The sequence below is a fragment of the Rattus norvegicus genome, chromosome 5 (assembly GCF_036323735.1).
Source record: "Rattus norvegicus strain BN/NHsdMcwi chromosome 5, GRCr8, whole genome shotgun sequence".
Lineage (NCBI taxonomy): Eukaryota > Metazoa > Chordata > Mammalia > Rodentia > Muridae > Rattus > Rattus norvegicus.
Genome location: NC_086023.1, coordinates 165,102,611 through 165,124,834, shown reverse-complemented (window position 1 = coordinate 165,124,834; position 22,224 = coordinate 165,102,611). Strand labels below are relative to the sequence as shown.

The 22,224-nt window shown below is 49.2% G+C and overlaps 1 protein-coding gene across 3 annotated transcripts in view; it reads left to right on the top strand.

Annotated features, from left to right (window-relative positions):
• The window catches only part of Ube4b (ubiquitination factor E4B), a 103,676-nt gene that overhangs the window by 28,738 nt on the left and 52,714 nt on the right, over window positions 1–22,224 (top strand). The window contains exons 2-8 of one of the 3 annotated variants that reach the window (XM_006239387.5): window positions 363–549; window positions 13,310–13,445; window positions 15,167–15,254; window positions 16,499–16,643; window positions 18,821–19,049; window positions 19,544–20,050; window positions 20,709–20,846. In XM_006239387.5, the coding sequence (XP_006239449.1) occupies window positions 363–549; window positions 13,310–13,445; window positions 15,167–15,254; window positions 16,499–16,643; window positions 18,821–19,049; window positions 19,544–20,050; window positions 20,709–20,846 (1,430 nt within the window). 3 annotated transcript variants of the gene reach the window in all.

Here is a 22,224-nt window from a genome sequence, read left to right as displayed (position 1 = left end):
GCACGTACACACAACACTAGAACACTTACTTTGCTGAGCCCTTTTTTAATTAATTGATTTATTTCTGTGTATATGAGTACACTGGAGCTGTGTTCAGACACCCAGAAGAGGGTGTCAGATTCCACTACAGATGGTTGTGAGCCACCATGTTGTTTCGGGGCATTGAACTCAGGACCTCTCAGAAGAGCAGTCAGTGCCTTAACCACTGAGCCATCTGTCCAGCCCCTGACACATTTTTTTTTTTAGGTGTCTTTGTTTCCTAAGCTTGGGAATGGTTTTGATGGTTTTAGCACACTGACGTCATTGTTCTTATTGGTGGTTGTACTCAGTTGACAGACTGTCCTTTCTCTCCCCTTCTGTAGATTCGACGGAGGCGCCTGGCACGACTTGCTGGTGGACAGACCTCCCAGCCGACCACCCCGCTTACATCTCCCCAGAGGGAGAACCCTCCAGGACCTCCAATAGCTGCATCAGTCCCAGGCCCCTCCCAGAGCCTTGGTCTCAATGTCCACAACACGACCCCAGCTACCTCCCCCATAGGTGCAGCAGGTGAGCCTCAGTCTCCCACCTGGAGACTTGCGCGTCTGTCTCTTCATTGGATAGTGACTTGTGCACACCCACCCCCTTCTTCTCCAGCTCCTCTTCCGGCCAGACTCTGGTCTGGCCTCTGGGAGGTGGCCAAGACTGAGCCGATTCTGCTGCTTTTGTGCATTTGGCTGATGCTTCTTCCCTACCCCCATTCTTTCTCTATGCGTGGCTCTTCCAAAGACTGCTCTGCCTGCTCATGGCGCCATCTAGGGGTCAGGGAGAGAACATGGCGGGTAAAGTGAGGACCCAGATTCCAGTTCCCACAGACACCTAAGGCCTGGGTTCAGGAGTTCGTGCCTGTAACCCTCAGGAGGTAGGGACAGGGAGGGACATTCTAGGACACTGGCCAGCCAGTCTAACAAATAGGCCAGTTCTAGTTCAGTGGAAGGCCCCATCTCAAAGAGGAAGAGACCCACCGCCATCTTTTGAGCGCCTGCGTGAGCGTGTACATGCACGTGCGCGTGTGCACACAAGCCAAAGTAAGTGGGAAGATTAAAGGAACGGTCAAATGGCAAGCCCCTGACTACAGATTTGACTTTGAGCTACATTGGCACAAAAGGTTTTAGAATTGACACCGGGTATCAAGAGTGTGGATGGCAGAGCGCTCGCCAGCACGCGTGAGGCCCTGGGTTCCATCCCTAGCACCCAAGGCATCACCTCTGCCTGGGTGGTGTTTGTAGCTGTCTCGTTGGGAGCTGCTTATTCTCTCTGGTAAAAGTCCTCCCTGCCCCCTCTCTTTCTTTTTTCCTTTCTGTTTTTTAAATGAACTCATAGATGGTGTTCAGGGTTGTCTTGCTTAAGAAATGATGATGTTCCTTCACACGTGTACCTGGGAATATTTTCCTTCATGATTTTTCTGTCAAACTTCATAATTACTGCGTAACAGTCAAATTCTGAAGAAGGAGCCAGGGAGCCGTGTGTGTCTTCTGTAAGAATCTGATGTGTGACTTAATTCCACAGGTGCTCCTCTCTCTCATCAGCCAAAAGTGTTCTGTCGCTTTAAGTCATTAACCTGCAGTGTAGGCTTCCTGCGCAGAGCCGACCCCATCATTCTGTCAGTGATAACAGAAATCCAGAACAAAGCATCATTTGGTGGGAACAACATCCCTGAAAGGCATGATTTGAGTAGCTGTGGCAGTTTTCTGGTAGAATTATCGTTCAAGATTCCAAGACGAGTTTATCCTTTCCTTGGGAAACATGGTCATAGCTGTGCCATTTCCTCGCTGTGACAGGGCCATCCCTGCACTGGAGTGTGTTGAGAGCTTTTCTTTCAGACCCCACCTGCTGTCGTCTCCTGCCCTGGCCTAGGCTGGAGGAGAGCTCACACAGCCTGTGCTCTGTTGATCTCCCTGGAGCCTGAGATCACAGACTCAGGTAGAGCCCAGGACAGCCGGCAGCTTCTCCAGCTTCCCCATCCACTGTCAGCCACTGTGTGTGCCGCACCTCGTTTTCCGTGCACACTCTCAGTGTGGAACAGACACACACACAGAAGGGAACCTGAGCAAGCTTGGTCTTCACTTCTGTTGGGCTCCTGTGTACAAGCTCACTGTCCTACCCAATCAGTGCCTGTGCTTCTTCTCACTGTGCGAAGCCTCCCTGCCCACAGCTCCCTTTTCCCTCTGGGCATCTGTGTGAGGTTTTCTACCTCATGTGAATCTTCGTTAACCCTACTGAGATACTGCAGGATACTGTGTGGTACGGTGCTGGCGTTTCTCCCTCCCTGACACCTGTGAAAAGGAACTCCTTTATCCCATTTCCCCTGCAGCTCCCACCCCCTCTCAGCTCCCACCCACCTCTCCCCTGCAGCTCCCACCCCCCTCCCCTGCAGCTCCCACCTCCCTCTCCCCTGTAACTCCCACCCATCTCTCCCCTGCAGCTCCCACCCCCCCTCCCCTGCAGCTCCCACCTCCCTCTCCCCTGCAGCTCCCACCTCCCTCTCCCCTGCAGCTCCCACCTCCCTCTCCCCTGCAGCTCCCACCCTCCTCTCCCCCGCAGCTCCCACCCTCCTCTCCCCTGCAGCTCCCACCCACCTCTCTCCTGCAGCTCCCACCCCCCTCCCCTGCAGCTCCCACCTCCCTCTCCCCTGCAGCTCCCACCCTCCTCTCCCCTGCAGCTCCCACCCTCCCCTCCCCCGCAGCTCCCACCCCCTCCCCTGCAGCTCCCACCCCCCTCTCCCCTGCAGCTCCCACCTCCCTCCCCTGCAGCTCCCACCCCCCTCTCCCCTGCAGCTCCCACCCCCCTCCCCTGCAGCTCCCACCCCCCTCTCCTCTGCAGCTCCCACCCCCCTCTCCCCTGCAGCTCCCACCCCCCTCTCCCCTGCAGCTGCCACCCCCCTCTCCCCTGCAGCTGCCACCCCCCTCTCCCCTGCAGCTCCCACCCCCCTCTCCCTAGCACGTCTTCTGGACTAACTCTATCCTCTTTGTCTTTCTCCCTAGCACCCTGTGCTGAGCTGAATGAGCTTGGGCTGGAGCTCTGCTCCAAGCCGCTGTCTCCTCACTTGGTGGCTTTCACCCTCTCACCTCTGAAATACTGTTTAGCTTCCAGAACAGTCTTGTCCTGGTTCCCATCATCCCTGTTCCTTTTCAGTGACCATGGGGCAGCATGCCAGCATTCAGTGTTTAAACTCTTGTCTCTACCTGTGTTTATTCTCTTTCTGATTCCATCTAGTTTCCTGGCTTTAATTATTCCTTCAATTTAATAACTCCTTAGTTTACATTTCCAGCTCAGACCTGCATCTTGAACTTTTAGACTCAGAATCGTATGGCCCATTTGACTTCTACTTCTCGTCTCATCATCATTTCACACTTAAAATCTTAAAAATAGATCTGTGTGTGTTCCCATGCATGTGCGTATGCCTGTTCCTGTGTGTGGAGGGCAGACGTCGGTGTCAGGTGTTTCCTTTGATCGTGCTCTCCCTCATCTTGTGAGACAGTGTCTTACTGCGTCCAGCTTGCTGATGTGGCCAAAGTGCCTGGCCAGCAGTAACCTGAGACCTGCAGGCTCTGTCTCCCAGCACCAGGGTTACAGGTGTGCCTTGCTACACATGGCTTTTGTGTGGGCGCTGGAGATCTGGACTCAGGTTCTCATGCACGTGTGGCAAGCACTGTACGAAGTGAGCTGTTTTCCCCAGTCCTTTAACATCAAGTTTTGGGGGTTGCTGAAATGGCTTAGCAAATAAGGGGGCCCACTACACAAATGTGAAGAGATGACATCACACTCTAGGACCCATGGGAGACTGGGAGGAAAGACCTGACTCCACACTGTGAACCTCTGACCACCAGAGTCATGCTGGGGTGTATGAGCTCCTCCTCCCCAGTAGTAATAAACTAAAGTCAAGCTTTGATATTTCCGCATCCTTCCCCGGCCTACACACACACCATCTTACCCCTACCTGCTGCACATCAGCCCCAAACCCTGTCTTAGAAAACCAAGGTCAGGCCTGGCAAGGTGGCTTAGCAAAGCCACTCACTGTCAAGCCTGATGACCTAAACTTAGTCCCCTGGAACTACAGAGTGGCAGGAAAGAAGCAACCACAACTCTGTAAGTTGTCCTTTGACCTGGCACACACAGACACACACAGAGACACACAGACACAGACATACATGCAGACACACACACACACAGACACATAGACACACAGACACACACCCAGACACAGACATATACACAGACACAGATATACATGCAGACAGACAGACAGACAGACAGACAGACACACACACACACACACACACACACACACACATACACCCTTACACAGGGGTGGGGAGAGACAAGGAGAGAGAGAGGTGTATCAGCCCCACCATAAGTAAGTGAAGATGATATTAAAAGGAAGAGGAAGGATAAAACCCAGAGCAAGCGAACAATGGTTTGGTGTCCCTTTCTCAGGAAAGCTGTCTTTGGCCACTGTCTAACGTACATAACACAGAGCCACACCTCTAGGCTCTACCCAACTGTGTGCTCTTTGTACCCCTGAGTTTCGATTTTGTTTTGATTTTGAGACAGAATCTTGCTGTATGAGGCCCAGGCTGGCCTCAGTTGTGGCGTCCACCTGTTTTTACCTCCCTAGTGCTGGCCTTACCACCATAGCACCGTGTCTTGTGTGCACCCATTTTGTCTGCCTCCCCTGATGGAGTAGGAACTCCAGGTCTGGGTCAGGAGCTGGTATTTGTTCCGCTCACTCCTGTGTCCCCCATGCCTGGCACTGGATCTAAGATGGGGTGAATTAGTGAGTGGGTCACAAAGAGAAAATGACCAGAACAACACAGGCATGTGTAGCTTAAAGACATTTCAAGAGATTATGACAATTGTCATTTTAAGAATAAAGAGTTGCCAGGTATGATGCTCACACCTTAAATCAGCACTCGAAAGGCAGGGGTAGATAGGTCTTTACGAATTCAGGGCCAGCCAGATCTACGTAGTGAGTTCTAAGCCAACCCTGTTGCAAATAAATAAGTATTAAATAAAGAAAAAAAAGCTAAGGGCTAGCAGGATGGCTCAGCGGGTGAACGCACTTGTCTATAAGGCTGACAACCTAAGCTCAGGCCTGGGAACTCCCAGGGAAAGAGAAAACCACGTCCTCCTCTTCACACATACCCCCTCACCTCTCTCTCTCTCTTAAACCTAACAATGAGAGACCCACTGTGCTGTCTCTGGCTCCTTGACATGGTGTTTATCCCCTTGTTCACAAGACTCATGCTGGACCCAGGAGAGCAGTGGTGTTTGTCACCAGTGTTAGAAGCCAAGTACAAGTGAAGATTACTCCTTCCCCTGAAACCAGCAAGTTTCTCCTTTCTCCTGAAGAGAAGTTTATAATCTCTGTACTATTCACTTTCTTCTCAAATTAAAAAGGGGGTAGGGCAAAAGACTTGGGACAGAACTGATGCCTGTGGAACTCCTGACGCTTCACCTCTCCCTCACCACCATGGCCCTTAAAGTCCAGTATCATACACCAATCCCAGAAGCCGTTTAACGTCTTCACTCAGTTACTCCTTTAAATCTAATAATGGAGAGAAAGACCTTTTAAGGAAACTACGAGTTCATTTGGAAATGAGCAGAGGGCTGTATGGGGACTGGTGTATTGTTGGTTGGGATCACGTCTTCTGTAGTGACGACATCCGTGCAGTAGGGGAGCATGGTTGTGGGTAGAGACAGAAAGGCAGACAGGTAGAGGGAGGGAGCTTATGTAAGTTGTTTGGAGTGATCATTGGCCACAAAGATCGATAAAGGAGGCCTTGGTGCAAGGTTGAGTGGGTTGCTAGGCAGCTGTTCTCACGGAAAGGTTGCGCTGGCCTTTCAGCAAGGACACGACTTCAGAGCCCTTACAGGACTTTGTTCCGGTGTGATTGCCCCTCCTGACCCCGTGGCCTCCCATCGCTTTGGGTTTTACACAGAAGACTGACAGTTACTGACACCGCGTTTCCTTCTCTTAAAACTCGATGCATATTTGCTGCACTACATCTGATTCCTGTGTGTGCACACGCGTGGGAGGTCAAGGGTGTCATTTCTCAGGTGCCAGCCACCATGTGTTGAATGAAGATTATGAGTGTTTTCAAGTCTGCCGTGGGCTAGGGGCAAGTGCTCAGCCTTGTGCAAACCCTGGCTTGGTTCCCCCTCCCCCACCCCTCCCCCCACCCAACTCACTCAGATATACACAGACACACGTATGCCCAGCTACCATGTTTTTGTTTGTTTTGTTTTGTTTTTTTTTAAATGATTTTATTTACTTAATGAATATGAGTACACTCTGTCTTCAGACACACCAGAAGAGGGCATCGGATCCCATTACAAATGGCTATGAGCCACCATGTGGTTGCTGGGAATTGAACTCAGGACCTCTGGAAGAGCAGTCAGTGCCCTTAACCGCTGAGCCATCTCTCCAGCCCCCTGTTTTGTTTTTTTTTTTTTTTTTTTTTTGTTCTTTTTTTCGGAGCTGGGGACCGAACCCAGGGCCTTGCGCTTCCTAGGTAAGCGCTCTACCACTGAGCTAAATCCCCAGCCCCTGTTTTGTTTTTTGAAGACAGGTTCTCAGTGTGTTTTCCCTGGCTGGCCTGGAACTCTGTGTAGACAAATGGCATCAAATTCAGATATCCTCCTGCCTCTGCCTCTCCGTTGCTGAGATAAAAGGCACCATGCCCAGCCACAAAACAAAACCCCCAGCATTATTGCTTTTGAAAAACGGGGTAATCCTTGTCTGTTGGTTACAGGGGTTATCCGCACTTCCCTGAATTTGCTTGTCGTGTTTTGTTTTACTCGGTAGTGTCTCTGGGTTGTGACAGTGACGTGGTAAATGCCGTGAGGTCATGCAGCCCACTTGGTGCGTGTGTAAGCCATGCCAGGTCTCAGGTCGGGTCTAAGTGCTCGTAGATTACTGAGAGTCGGGGTGCTGGAATAAAGTACCCAGGGAGAGCAGGAAAGAGTCCGTCTGTTCTAGTGATAGCCATGAGCCTTGGTAATAATAGGCAGTGTGGTCAGCAGGGTCCAGAATGGTGTGGGGGAGCAAGGCTGTGGACAGCACAGTCAGAGGCCAAGTCCTTAGGGCAAAAGTGGCCTTGGTGATTGATTGGTGCCGGGGCAGGGAAGTCCATTCTGTGTCCTCCAATTTTGAGTCTTCAGTGAGGTCCTTTACAGTCAGTTGTGCTCTTTGGGGATTTCAGCTGAGGGGAAGGCACTCTTGCAGCACAGTGCCTTTGCCTAAGGGTGGCACCAGGGGCCAGGGCAGACTTGTAGTCTTTGTTCTGTTACGAGCATCCTTTCTGTCTTACACTTGGTACAGGCAGGAGAGGGGAAGTTTGTGTAGTTCAGAACTGGCTTTCAGAAGAGCTTGCTGGGGATCAGGAGGCCTTGGTCTCCATCCAGTGAGATAGAAGTCGCCTAAACAAATAAGTAAATGAAGACAAACAGCTGGGCCGCCTCTGCCTGTAGACCCAGGCTCGGGAGGCAGAGGCAGGAAGATTTCCACAAGTTTGTGGCCCGTGGAGGCTACATAGTGAGATCTGTCTGTCTGAGAAAAAAAGAAACCACTAGGGGGCTGGAGAGATGGCTCAGGGGGCTGGAGAGATGGCTCAGCGGTTAAGAGCGCCCGACCGCTCTTCCAGAAGTCATGAGTTCAATTCCCAGCAACCACATGGTGGCTCACAACCATCTGTAAAGAGATCTGATGCCCTCTTCTGGTGTATCTGAAGACAGCTACAGTGTACTTATATATAATAAATAAATAAATCTTTAAAAAAAAAAAAAAAAAAGAAACCACTAACAAAGGCAGCTTCTGGCTAGAGGCAGAGACCCAGGCCGAGACCCAGGCCTGAGAGCAGTGGCCCCCAGACGCCCTGGAGGTTTCTCTTGGTCTTGGTTGGAACCTTTCTTCTTTGCTTGCACATTTGTTCCTAGGGCCACATTCATCCTCTTGTGAATTGGAGCCGGTGTCAGTGTCTTGCTAGTGACAGGTATGTCTGCACCGGTGGTCCCAGAGTCCTGCCATCTCCGCTGCTCACAGCCTTCCCGGCCTGATCTGAGGTCAGCTCTGCACAGCACTGCTGTCGCCCTTGTACCTGCCTCACAGGTAAATGGCCTGAAGGCAGAGGAGCAGTGCTGGGCACCAGGAGTCCTGGACAGCCCTCCTTTATGTGTGCACACATGTGCACAGAGATACACATTCACCAACAGCAGGTGGCATTTTTAACTTTAACAGAACTAGAGGGGCTAGAGAAGCCTTTCCTTTAGTCCCATTATTGTAGATAAACTGAGACACTAAACTTTTTTTTTTTTTTTTTTTTTTTTTTTTTGGTTCTTTTTTTCGGAGCTGGGGACCGAACCCAGGGCCTTGCGCTTCCTAGGTAAGCACTCTACCACTGAGCTAAATCCCCAGCCCCCTGAGACACTAAACTTAAATGAAAGATCAGTGTTCACAAAAATTACCCACTTGATGCCATGCCATAAATTTTGAAAACCTCTCAAAGCTGTGTGTATTGTGTATGTGCACTTGTGTACAGTGTGTGTACGTGTACTCATGTGTATGTATTCCATGTGTGCAGCATGTGTGCATTAGAGCTTGTGTGTGTAGTGTGTATGTGCACTTGTGTGTGCACATGTGCTCCTGTGTATGTATGTAGTGTGTGTGTGTGTGTGTGTGTGTGTGTGTGTGGTACATGTGTGAGGTGGTAATATGACTGCCTCGGAAGTTATTCCTTCTCCCCTTTTGTTTGAGATGGACTCCTACTGACCTAGAACTTTATAGAGTGGAAGCCAGCTTCCAGAGATCTTCCTGTCTCTGTTCATCTTTCAATGCATGAGAACACACAAGCATCACGTCCAACTATTTCTTCTTAAAGTACAGACACTGGGAGTTTGAGCTCGGCAAGTGTTTGACTCTGAGCCACTCTCTCAGCCCCTTCCTTCCTTTTAGGTTTTTAAGGGTCTTGCTGAATGTCTCAAATTCAACACTCTTGCCTCTGCCTCCTGACTGCTAGGATTACAGCAGACAGCATGAATGGATGACTGGATGGGATCTTTGTGGCCAGCCCACCCACCTCTCCTATCCTCTTTTATAAAAATATCCTATTATTTTATGTGCATGGGTGTTTTATTCGAATTCATGTCTGGTGTCTGTGGAGGCCAGAAGAGGGCATCGAATCCCCTAGAACTGGAGTTGAAGATGGTTATGAGCTGCCATGTGACTTATGAGAAGCGATCCCTGGACCTGAAGAAGGGCTCTAACCATTGAGCCATCTCTCTGGCCCTCCCCTATTTTCTAAATTTTTTCTTTTAATTTTTAAGATTTATTTCATTTATTATGTATACAGTGTTCTGCCTGCCTGCGTGCCTACATGCCAGAAGAGGGCAACCAGATCTCATTACAGATGGTTGTGAGCCACCATGTGGTTGCTGGAAATTAAACTCAGGACCTTTGGAAGAGCATCCAGTGCTCTTAACCTCTGGGCCATCTCTCCAGCCCTAAATTACTTTTTTTTTTTTTAATTTGATTTTTGTGATAGTGCTTTTCCGTGTTTCACTGGCTGTCCTAGAACTCTCTGTGTAGATCAGGCTGTTTTCAAGATTAGAGATCTGCCTGCCTCTATCTCTCTAGAATTAAAGGCTTGCTTCGCCACACCCAACAAGGTTTTCACTTTTAATATCTGGTCTTAGGAAGATGGGGGATGGAACAAAACGTTAATCTTTGAGGCTCACTTCCCTGGCTATGATTTCTCTAGCAGGAAGTAGGAAAGAGTTATAACAACAGTGTGGTTTCAAGAGAGAGTGACATCATGGGCTGTTGCTTCCGATGGGTTTTCGTCTTGATAATTTATAGTCTAAGTAAAGCAAGGGGGTCACTGAGCTTGGCAGATTTCCAAAGCAGGCAGATCATCGTGATGTGTAGAGATGGGAGGCAGTGGGCATGTGATCGTGGGGGAACTGGGATGTGAGGATGTTTGAAGCACTGGACGAAGTGGATTGAGATGCTGTCTTTTTTTTTTTTTCTATTCTTTTTTTTGGAGCTGGGGACCGAACCCAGGGCCTTGCGCTTGCTAGGCAAGCGCTCTACCACTGAGCCAAATCCCCAACCCCTTGAGATGCCGTCTTACGCCTCATCCCTGTTACGGTGTGTGTTGTATGTTACACAGACTGTCTTAGTCAGGGTTTGAACTCCTGCAGAAAACATCCTAACCAAGAAGCAAGCTGGGGAGGAAAGGGTTTATTCAGCTTACACTTCCATATTGCCGTTCATCACCAAAGGAAGTCAGGACTGGAACTCACACAGGGCAGGAAGCAGGAGCTGATCCAGAGGCCATGGAGGGATGTTACTTACTGGCTTGCTTCCCCTGGCTTGCTCAGCTTGCTCTCTTATAGAACCCAGGACCACCAGCCAATGAGCTGGGTCCTCCCCCCTTGATCACTAATTGAGACAATGCCTTACAGCTGGGTCTCAGGGAGGCATTTCCTCAAGGGAGGGTCCTTTCTGTGTGTCAAGTCCAGCTTGTGTCGAGTTGACCCACAAAATCAGCCATTACAAGTACTCAGTCTTAAATAAAGTTCCTATGTTTCGTGGGCATGTGTGTATCCCAGTCAAGGCCAGAGTGAACACCAAGTGTCTTCTAAGTCTCTGTCCACCTCATGTTTTAAAGACAGTGTCTCGGGGTGGAGAGATGGCTCAGGGGTTAAGAGCACTGACTGCTCTTCCAGAGGTCCTGAGTTCAAATCCCAGCAACCACATAGTAGCTCACAACCATCTGTAATGGGATCTGATGCCCTCTTCTGGTGTGTCTGAAGACAGGTACAGTGTACTCATATACAAAATAAATAAATAAATCTTTAAAGAGAATGTCTCTTGCCTAACTTAGAGCTGGCCATTTTAGCTAGACTGGCCCCAGGCATCTCCCTGCCTTCTGCCTTCCCAGACTGGTACTGCAGGTGGCTTTCACATGCGGGCAGGTCTTTCTACTTGTGCCGCAAGCGCTACCAACAGAGACAGTAACTCAGTCCACAAGGTTAAAAAATTAATGGGGGCTGGGGATTTAGCTCAGTGGTAGAGCGCTTACCTAGGAAGCGCAAGGCCCTGGGTTCGGTCCCCAGCTCCGAAAAAAAGAACCAAAAAAAAAAAAAATTAATGTAAGTTGTGTAGTTAAGTTCCTTGTTGGGGTTGGGGATTTAGCTCAGTGGTAGAGCACTTGCCTAGCAAGTGCAAGGCCTTGGGTTCGGTCCCCAGCTCCGAAAAAAAAGAAAAGAAAAAAAAAGTTCCTTGTTAATCAGTCTCAATTTAAAATTGCCTTTTTTGTGATCGATAAAATAATCCTGACCTTTTTTTTTTAAATTTGGTCCAGACCTCTTGAATGAATGCTTTTTTTTTTTCTTTCTTTTTTTTACAGGTGTGATGGCATGTGCCTCTTTTTTTTTTTTTTTTTTAAGATTTAGTTTATGTATGTGAACACACTACTGCCATCTTCAACACACCAGAAGAGGGCATCAGATCTCATTACAGATGGTTGTGAGCCACCATGTGGTTGCTGGGAATTGAACTCAGGACCTCTAGGAGATCAGTCAGTGCTCTTAACCACTGAGCCATCTCCCTAGCTCTTGAATGAATGAGTTTTAAGTCTTATTTCAGGACTCTGGTAGTATGAGATGCCCTATATGTTTTATTTGAGACTTGTTAGGAACAGTGGCTAGCTTGCCCTTTTGTGAATCCTGTGCTAGTTTTAACAGATTGGTTTGAGTTTAAAGATGGTGGAGCAGTAAGTGTGCTCTTGTGATATCCTAGTGAGGAGACAGTGGAGACGACAGGATGCCGAGATGGTGGCATTTACCCCGGTTGCTGGTTACCTCAGCAGTAGGTGGGATTTTGTTTTTTGATAAGCATTTCTGTTCATTGCCCTTTTAAGAACAAAGATAAATGCGGTCAGTGCTTGCCTATTGACCTTTTGGTACCCTTTGTTTTTGTTTTTGTTTTGCTTTGAAACAGGGAACAGGCTTACTCTGTGTAGACAGGCTGGTCTCGAACTTGAGACCTGGGTGCCTATGCCTCCTTAGTGCTGGGTTCCCACTCATGAGCTGTCACACCCGGCCGGCTAAGGTGATTTCTGAAGTTCTGTAACAAACATGACTTTGAAGACATTGAGCATACTTCTCTGAGAAGTAATCCGTTCCTCCTCCCGATGCTGGTTCTGTGCCACCATAAGCCCTGTGGGGACAATGGCAGTGTCAGTTTTTTCTTCCCTCCAACACATGCCATCAACAGACCCAGGATCTGTACGGAAGGAGACCGGGCACTGAAGCCGGACCGCATTCTCAGCATGTATGTCTGAGTTCAGTGTTGTAGCAGAGCGGAGGGACTGGCCGTGAACACCCCCACCCCCACCATCTGGATTCTGGCTTCGACATTTGCTCCTGGCTTTTTTGCATGTCTGTCAGTCTGTTAGTGTCTCCTTCTCAGTCCACTTCAGGAGTTTCTGCACTGCTGCATAGGTGATGTGCCTAACATAAAGACACCAGCCACCAACCCTCCTGACAGCGTAAAAAACAAGGACTTTCTGTACTGTCACAAAACCTAATTTGTGTTCAGGGGCGTTGTAGTAAACAATTCTGGGATTGTTGTTTCTTTAAAAAACACAGAAATATAAGAAGTGCTTTCATTTGAGTCTCAGGTATGGAGATGTAGTTTGGGGCTGCTTCAGACTGTCTGCAGGAGCTGACTATGGTTTGCCTCATGCTCCAGCAGAGGCGTGGTTTTGCCAGCTGCGGATAGTTTCTGTGATTGTGTGATGTTTGGAATTCTGGGAACTTGTCATCGGGTGTATAAGTGTGAGGGCTCCTGAGCGGCAGCATTGGGGGTTGGCCTTTGTGGGGAGGGGTTAGATGCGGGATATTACTAGAAGAAACTAAAGGAAAGAAATTGGGTTCTCTATCTCTCCTCTCTCCTTCTTTCTCTCCTCCCTAGTGATGGGGGTGGAACTCCAGGGAGAGGAAGGGTAGGGGAAAGGCCTGACTACAGGCTACAGCTGGAGCTGCTGAAGGAGAGGCAGCGAGTGGTCTCAGACATCACGTATCGCTCTGTGGCTGGCCTTAAGTGATGCACAGCGATAACGTATGATCTCGTTGTAGCATTCCTGGGTTCATCTGACAGGAATCTTCACTGACACGCATTACAAGAGCACGTGTGTTACCGCTGCCTTCATTCTTGGGCTTGCATTGTGTCACGTGACCTTTCTCTCTTGCCTTGCCCGTGTAGGAGTTGCCCATCGGAGCCAGAGCAGTGAAGGCGTCAGTTCTCTTAGCAGCTCACCTTCCAACAGCCTTGAGACGCAATCTCAGTCCCTCTCACGTTCCCAGAGCATGGATATCGATGGTGTCTCCTGTGAGAAGAGGTAACTGGATGCTCCCTGGTATCGCTGCCGCCCTGTTTATAGGAAGGGAAGTCTTTGCTCTTTAGTCTCTAGCCCAGCTGTCTGAAATGATAACCCAGACAGCGATGTTCTTATCAGACTGAATCCAGACTTCATTCTCAAGTTGATGTTTTTTCTGTTCTGGATGAAGTGTTTGTGTATTTGTTAGTGCCAAGTGTCTTCTGAGCTAGAGCGGTGGCTCAGCAGGTACAAGCAGGTACCGTCTTTCCACTGAACGAGTTCTAATTCCAGATGTCTTTTATGAGATGTAAGAGTGAATTAAAAATAAACAGCCTCATAATGAACATGAGATACACGTGAATAAGTCTCCATGTGTAAACGGTAGCTAATACTAGTGTGTGAGACGTAGTGAGATCTGACAGAAGTCAAAAGCATACAGCCACAGCAGGTAAACCAGAAAGGTGTCATTACAGCAGGCAGTCTCAGATTCTCTATTATTGTAAAAAAAAAAAAATTAATATTGTCTCATTTGGAGCCATGTAGTACCAGAAATGACGTCTTCCAAAGCTTAGGCCCTCCCTAGTGCTTCCTCGGTAACTCCACTCCTGGACTTAGGGGCCACTGTAGAATAAAGTAGGAGTTTCCTAAAGTCAAGTAGTTTGGTAACCAAGCTGCCAAGTGACCGATGAGCAGGTAGCATGCACTGTTCAGGCAAAGGGAGGACTTCCCGCCTGGCAGAGCGGGGCAGGGTACCGTGCGCCTCAGCAACGTGCACTGTACAACTCGAGAGTTGTTTGTTTATTAAACCTTTGGTTTCTTAGTATTGAGTGAAATGAGTAAGGGAATCCGCAGGCTGCTGTGTATCTTCTAACCCAGTTCCAGTGTTAGCAGGAAGCACTCTGGGATGAGCTTATCTGTAGCTTTGTCTGTTGCAAGTATGTCCACACCTGGTAATCTACCATCAGGTGTCCTGCAGAGCACTAGAAAGCAGCGCCTTATCTACAGCCGTCCTAGAGGTTTCAGACATGTCTCTCTTAGTCAGAAATAGATCCAGGAGAGGATGAAGGTGACGGAGCATACGGATTAAGCAACGCAGCCAACAACCTTGATCCAATGAAAAGTATAGAACTTGGGTTGGGGATTTAGCTCAGTGGTAGAGCTCTTGCAAGGCCCTGGGTTCGGTCCCCAGCTCCGAAAAAAAAAAAAAAAAAGAAAAAGTATAGAACTTTACATGCTCTACAGGCGAGCCACCAGAGTGAGAAACATGAAGGCTGTGGGTTTTGACTTATATGTAAGTCAGCTGGTGACACAGTGACTGCTGTGGACAGAAGTGACTGCCGCAAGTACCACCCATCTGTGAAAGTGAGACATGGTGTAACGGTGTTCTCGTCAAAGTGATGGGTGTCCAAGTACACGTGCCCGACAGTCAGTCAGCTCTATAAAGACGCTTGCGTTCGGCATTGTGTAAAAATAGCCTGTCCTGAAAGTCCATTCTGCTGATTTCTTCGCTTTTGAAAGTGAGCCCAAGGAAATGATACCTTGGGAAAAACGACTGCAGCAGTAAGATGGACAGGATGCTTTTGTGTGCTCTGTGCTGCCAGTTTGGGAGGAACTGTTAGATTTACAGGCAGATCGGGGCTGGGGGACTGGTGCTACTGTGCTTTCCTGCCCAGTGTCAATTGATTCTTGGTGCCGGGAGTTTTAGAAGAGATAAAGGACATGTTTCTCTTCTGTATTTAAAGCATGTCCCAGGTGGATGTGGATTCTGGAATCGAGAATATGGAGGTGGACGAGAACGACCGAAGAGAAAAACGGAGCCTGAGTGACAAGGTCAGTGAGGGAGAAAGGGCGCCTGGCTTCTCAGTGCTGTCGCTCCTCGAGGCTGCCATGGCCAGGGCAGCTGTCTGTGGCTAGGGTTTTCCTTTTGAAGAGTGCTCAGTCTCAGCCTTCACCCTGAAAAGTCCTCACTGCATAGTTGGAGCCGGCTTGGACCTGGCGGTCCACGGTCCACTCGTGTCGGCTTCAGGTCTGGAAGTGAAGCTGCATGCCGCATTTCCGGCTTTAGTCTTCTTAGTAGCAGCAGAGCTCAGCTCCTCTGTACACCCCCTCCATTCTGCTTGGCTGGGCTGCATGATTCAGGTCAGTCAGTTGGTTTGGGCTTTTTCTGAGACAGAATCCTACTGTTAGCCCTTGGAGGCCTGGAACTGCCTGTCTAGACCAGGCTGCTCCCTGACCTGTGTGAATGTTTGTTCAACACGGGCATTAAAGACATGCCACCATAGCTGGCTGGGTCCATGCCTTCATCGATAAAACTTAATGTGTGGCTCTTCTACTAAAACAGGAAGTCATATCTTTGCCGGTATTTTGAAGTGATTAAAGCAAGGATATGTAAAGTCTACCAGCAAGTAAAACTCAGGAGCCCGTTCTGTTCATTCTCATCTGAGCTTTGTTCCCTAACCTCGGGTGGCTTGGGTTTGGGGGTCACAGTGGCGAAGGTTCCCACCATGCTCCCTTCAGGAAGTTGACAAATGCTTTGGGGACATGCTGGTGGCCATTAGAAGTTGGACCTTAGCCTCCCTCCAGGTGGTCTCCCTCCATGTAGCTCTTCCTGTTTCTTCTGTGTGACAGTGTATCTGTCATGTAATCGGCGAGCAGTGCTAAGGTTTGTGAAAACCCTTGAAGGGAAGTGCTCACATGCCGACCTAATGAACCCAGCTCTTGAGAGTCCGGTCCCCATCAGCACAGTACAGCAGGGGGTATTGAGGATGCAGCCATGCCCCTGCCTCTGTTCTCCTGGCCACTCCTGTCAATGCCTTTGCTCTCATGCTGTCCCATGAATGAGGACAGCAGCCTTGTGAGACTGACTTGCCTGTCCACAGAGTCTCACATGAACTCGGCATGGCTTGAGACCTGCTTTGTTGAGACCAGGCTGGCCTTGTGCTCACTGTGTCGCTTGCCTGGCTGGCTGGTTTATGCATTTACAAATATCATCTTTAATAAATTAATCGAATTGTGACAAAATGTGTTAGTGCATGTCTTCTACTGCAGATTAACTCTCACATCCTTCCTACTAGGAGCCTTCTTCAGGTCCTGAAGTGTCTGAAGAGCAGGCCTTACAGCTGGTCTGTAAGATCTTCCGTGTCTCCTGGAAGGACCGCGACAGAGATGTCATCTTCCTTTCTTCTCTCTCTGCGCAGTTTAAACAGAACCCAAAAGAAGGTGGGGCTCTGTCAGAGCAGCGGCACACAGGATGTGAGGCTGTGCGGGCTCTGTCCTCTTCTATGGGACTGCAGTTCTGGTTACAGGAATGCTTCCGGGGGACACAACTGTGTGGCTACCTTCTTCCTTGATTTTATTGCTAAATGACTTTTTAAATTTGTTTTTATGTGTATGTGCTGTGTACATTGTGCACACATATATGTTTCGGTCCCTCTGGAGGCTATAAGAGAGCATCAGATCCCTCCCTGGAGCTGGAGTTACACACGGTTGTGAGGCACCCAGTGTTGGTGCTGGGATCTAGGGTGGGGTCCCCTGGAAGGAAGCCATCTCTTCTAACTGCTGAGCTCTCTCTCCAGCCCTAATGTGTGATTGACAGAAGAAAACTAAATAAAGGAATGGCTGTCCCTGTGTAGGGCAGGGAGTTTTCCTTTGTGGCAGAAGACTGTGAGGGTAGAGTAGAAGTGTGCAGGGTGGACCCCAGACTCAGACCGCTGCCTGCTTGCATCTGTAGCGAGCTGACCTCAGCTGCAGGGCGGCGAGCTTCCTTCTGCACGTCATTCGTCTTTTAGGATCCGAATGCTTACCAAGCGATATGTAGACAGTCGAGCAAGAGCCTTTTACTAAATTACTTAGCAGAATAGAATGATTGTATTTTGTGGTCCTCCTACGGTTCTGTTTTAAGAGGTTAGCTGTGCGGAACTCTACTTAAAATAATAAGACGTTTTGTAGGACACAGTATTACTGAGCACTGTGGCTGTCTGTCTTCAATTGTTTGCAGCAGGATTGGTTTTACACGTCACTGGCATGTAATGCAATTGTCTTGACTGAGGGCACTTTTGCCTCTCTGCGTGCTGATGTGTGTCCCTGGTCTTTAGGGAAGAAGGTGTTTTGTATAAGATGCGTTTTCACTGAGGCAGCCACCGTTAGCCTGGTTACTGTTCCCTTTCCTCTTGGCCTGTCTTCTTCGAGGGAGGGAAATTTCTGTGATCCTGGAAGGTGGGTCGGTTTCCGATGGGATGGCCTCTTAGAGCTTCTGGCTGTGAAGGGCTGAGCAGCCTTAGGCTTTAAAGACTTGCCACCAGATGCTCCTGCTCCCAGCTCTAAGGGTCTCATATAACGCCCCTGTGGTGTGAGTGGCAATCGTTAATGCTCTAACCAGGGGACACTGCCATGGGTCAGCACTTTGGTTCAGGGTTATCCAGAATGTGTCTAAAGACGAACAGCAGATCAGCTGGGATCTGCAAAGAACAAGGAGGGGAGACTGCAGAATCTGCTTCAGAAACCAGAGGGTGCTCAGCATGGACCCTTGGACTCTGTAAAGTATGTGCTGGCTGAGGAACACTTGCCGCGCTGCATCTGTTCTGGTATAGTGAGGGCGATTCTGGTAGGGACTGGCTCCTTTTTACAGTTAACATTTATCAGCAGTGGCTCCCTGACTGCACTCTTAAGGGATTTAAATAATATTTAATTTACGCATAGTTTTACATTCATAGAAAAAATTTGAGGAAGTCCAAGGAGCTTATGCATAAGCTTCCCTCAGTTTCCTCTAATGTAGCACTCTGTGTAGTTATGGTGTGTTTGCCCGAACGTGGGAAGTATACACACTGAGCCAGTGAGATGACTCAGTGGGTAGAGCCGCTTGCTCCTCGGCCTGAGGGCCAGAGTGCTACCCCCAGAACCCATGTAGGTGAATGGAAGGACAGGGTCTCCTGAAAGTTGTCCTTCTCTGTATGTATGGGCAGGCACGGATACATACTACCCATGGATACAAATAAATATAAAGTAATTTTTAAAAGAAAATTAAGTCACTGGGAAGCACACCAGAACTTTTTGGGGCTTCAGCTAAAATCCTTTCTCTGTTAAGAATTTAATTCAGGGGGGCTGGAGAGATGGCTCAGTGGTTAAGAGCACTGACTGCTCTTCCAGAGGCCCTGAGTTCAAATCCCAGCAACCACATGGTGGCTCACAACCATTTGTAAGGGGATCCGATGCCCTCTTCTGGTGTGTCTGAAGACAGCAACAGTGTACTTATAAAATAATTAATAAGTAAATATTAAAAAAAAAGAATTTAATCCAGGATCACACCACACAGAGTCAGTCTGGCTCTTTTGGCTATTAGAGGACCGTCTACATGAGGACCCATGAGTAACCTGCCTTTTATTCTGCCTTCCCAACAGTGTTCTCTGATTTTAAGGATCTGATTGGCCAGATTTTAATGGAAGTGCTGATGATGTCCACTCAGACACGAGATGAAAATCCGTTTGCCAGTCTGACGGCCACATCCCAGCCCATCGCCACGGCAGCTCGGTCACCAGACAGAAACCTCATGCTGAACACAGGCTCCAGTTCGGGGACAAGTCCCATGTTCTGCAGCTTGGGTTCCTTCAGCGCCAGCTCACTCTCCAGGTCAGTGTGACTCTCTGCTCACCTGCTGGTCATGAAACAGCCATGAAGGACTTGATGCCAGTGGAGTGCTGTGTTGGTCTTGTGTCACAGACATGTGGGTGGAGATGGGGGCGGAGAGAGGGGAGGGGGGAATGGGGAGAGGGGAGGGGGGAATGGGGAGGGGAGGGGGGAAAGGGGAGAGGGGGTGGAGAGAGGGGAGGGGGCGTGGCCACTGGATGTGACTTTACCATTGGATTTCGTAGCTTCCTGTGGTTAGGCTGTTGCTTACATTTTAGACACACATGGCTACGCGTGCTACAATGTTCTTTGAAAGGGGTCACCTACATGAACGTAGCAATTAGATTCTGGTCATTTTTCAAATGTTTATCTACTTAAATTCCTAGAGTATGTAGTGTAAATGTGCTATCCTTTAAAAGCTGACATTATCTATTTTTAGTTATCTCAAGTTTTTCTTTGATTTTTTTTTTTTCTTTCCTTCCTCTCAACTAACTCAGCCTCTATGAAACGAGCCCCGCCCCCTCTACCAGTCTGTGGAGCTTTGTGCCGGGGCTCAGCCCGTCCTTTGCCTCACCTTCCCACACAGCCCCCGCCGCCAGCCCTCACAGTTCAGCTCCTCAGGGGGCTGTGGCTTCCCAGTCCCTCAGCCCTCAAAGTGCAGCCACGCATCCCCTGAGTCCCCACAGTGTCGCCCCACAGGCGGCTGTGCCTTCCCCGTCCCTCAGCTCCCACAGCACAGCTTCTGTCATTGCTACCGGAAGCCAGCCGTCATCCCCGAGGTATCGGCCCTACACCGTCACGCACCTGTGGGGGTCTTCACCTTGCCCCACTCCACGATCCTCCATTCTTGCTAACCCCCCAGGCTTCCCTGCCCACTCAAGTAGTCCCCGGGCAGTACCTGCCAGCTCCTCCAGACAGAGGCCCCGCAGCAGGGCCCCCGCCTTCCCACCCGCCTCGCCCAGTGCTGCCAGCAGACGTCCCTCCTCCCTGCGGATCTCTCCTAGGTATTTATTTTCAGGAGAGCTGCGTGTGTGTTTGCAGTGCAGGGAGAGGAAATTAACATGGTTTGGAAAGAACTGCTGTGTGACACTGACCTCAGTTGAATTCTGGGAGTCGCTGGCTAGGTTATTAACCTGTGTCGCTGGCTAGCTGTGGTGGACACGTGCCCTGCCTCCATGATTCTAGCAGGCTTTGGTCCACGAGGAAGTGAAGACCTCAGTGTTGTTGCTCTCCCTCCTCCCTATCATCATCCTCCTGTTGTCTGCACCAAACCCAAAGAACTGCATCTTTTTCTGTGACCTATCCATCAGTCCTTCCTCAGAGACTGTGGTCAGTGTTTTGAGAATCGGGGCTCACAGGATGCCTTTTTGAACTGGGCCAGTGTCTGCTCTTTCTGTGAGTCATGCGTTTATGTCTTGCTGTCTGATTGCATGTAGTTCCAGTCTCTCAGAAAGCAGCAGCAGCCCAGGAATCCGGTGGCCCCCTTTTTCAAGTGTCCCTGCGTGACTCTGTACCACAGGGAGTTGTGCTTCTGCATGTCAGCGCGTTCAGTTCTGAGTGTGACGTCTACCTTGAATGACGGCCTGCGGCGGCAGCAGCAGCTTCCTCCTGTTTCCTGCTTTCCTCTGTCCCTGATGACCTTTTCTGCTTTTGTTGTGGTAGTATGTACGACAGTCCTTTCTCCTCCCTCTTCCTCGCACTTTCTGGGGACAGTAGTGAAGAAGAAGAAGAAGAAGATGAGGAGGATGATGATGAAGGTGGTGGTGATGATGATTTTTCTTGTGTCCAGTTTGGGTCCAGGTATCACAGAATGGAGTCTGACCCTGCATGTGCTTCAGGTGCTTAGGGACTAACGTTAGCAAGCGCTGCTTAGGGCTCTCCGCTTTGAGTCCAGACAGGGCAGAAGGCTCGCAGGCGTGCACTCGAGTAGAAGTGACACATCCGACAATTCAGTAAAGTGGTAAGAAAACTTATCCGAGTCATTTGTCCAAAGCCTGAGAAGAGATTAACCGCCATTCATTCACCCTTAAGTCACCACTGTTGGGAGGAGCTGAGGAGACTCCGTCGATCCGTTCCTGAGTTTGGTTGTGCAGCCCGTAGGTACTGAAGAACAGCGCTGGGACACAGCATCACACTGTGTGGTGTAACCGCGGTTCTCCTTTTCATCTGACCCTGAGTCTCCTTGAACATCTCTCGGGTCTCAGAGAAGCAGTGGCCTTTTGTTTCTGAGGCCACTGAATGCCCCCCACCCTGAAAACTGGCTTGAAAACTGCATTTCTAGATGATATTGGGCACACAAATTTAATGACCTTTTGTTTCTCTGTCTTCAACTGAAATTCCCTCTGGACCCAGTTTGTATGTTGTGCCCAGTGCTGTTCACAGAGAGCTCCAGGTGTAAATAGCGACTGCAGTAGAAGCTGGGTGAGCTTCATTGAGTTTGATGGCTCCTGAGGAGAGAGAGGAATGTTGATGCAGGGGTGACTATTGATTCCAAAAGATCAATGTTTGTATTAAGTTGAATATTTTATTATCTGTTCCCAAGTAAATATCCCCAAAGGGGAATGGTGTCTTTCTTGTGCCTGTAACGTCCCATGTGGCGACTGTTCACACAGTAGACATCTGTAGGGATGGCCTCCATACATGGTAAAATACTTCATCTGTTTTGAGTTATCTGTGGGTGAAATGTTTGGTTTAATTCTTTAACAAGTCACACGCTGCTTTTACTAATAAGTCTCTTTTTAGATTCCTGGTGTCTGACCTTGCCTGAGGTCCAGGTTCTGTGCTTCCTAGCTGCAGTGTGATTGTTTAACGGCCTGTGCTCTCTCTGTGTGGGACTTAAACTGGAGAAGCGGGAACCCTGAGCTCAGGTTCTGCCCCTCTACCCCGACTGTTGTGGCCTTTGTGTGTTCCCGTCACTGCTGCTCTGGTTCTTGTCTGTGCGTCTTCTGTTCTTGGACAGTTTTTAGGCTCAGTTACAAGATTACATTTGTATCAGTTGGCACGGCTTCTCTGGCGACATGGAATGAGATGATCTGGCTTGCCTCTTGTAGATGATGAGTAGATTCCAGATAAAGTCACAGAACATGTGACCCTAAACGAATAGAGAACTTGAACGTCCATGGAAGTCAGGACAGCAAGAGACAGCAAAAGAACTTATTATTGTTTTGAGTGGAGGGAG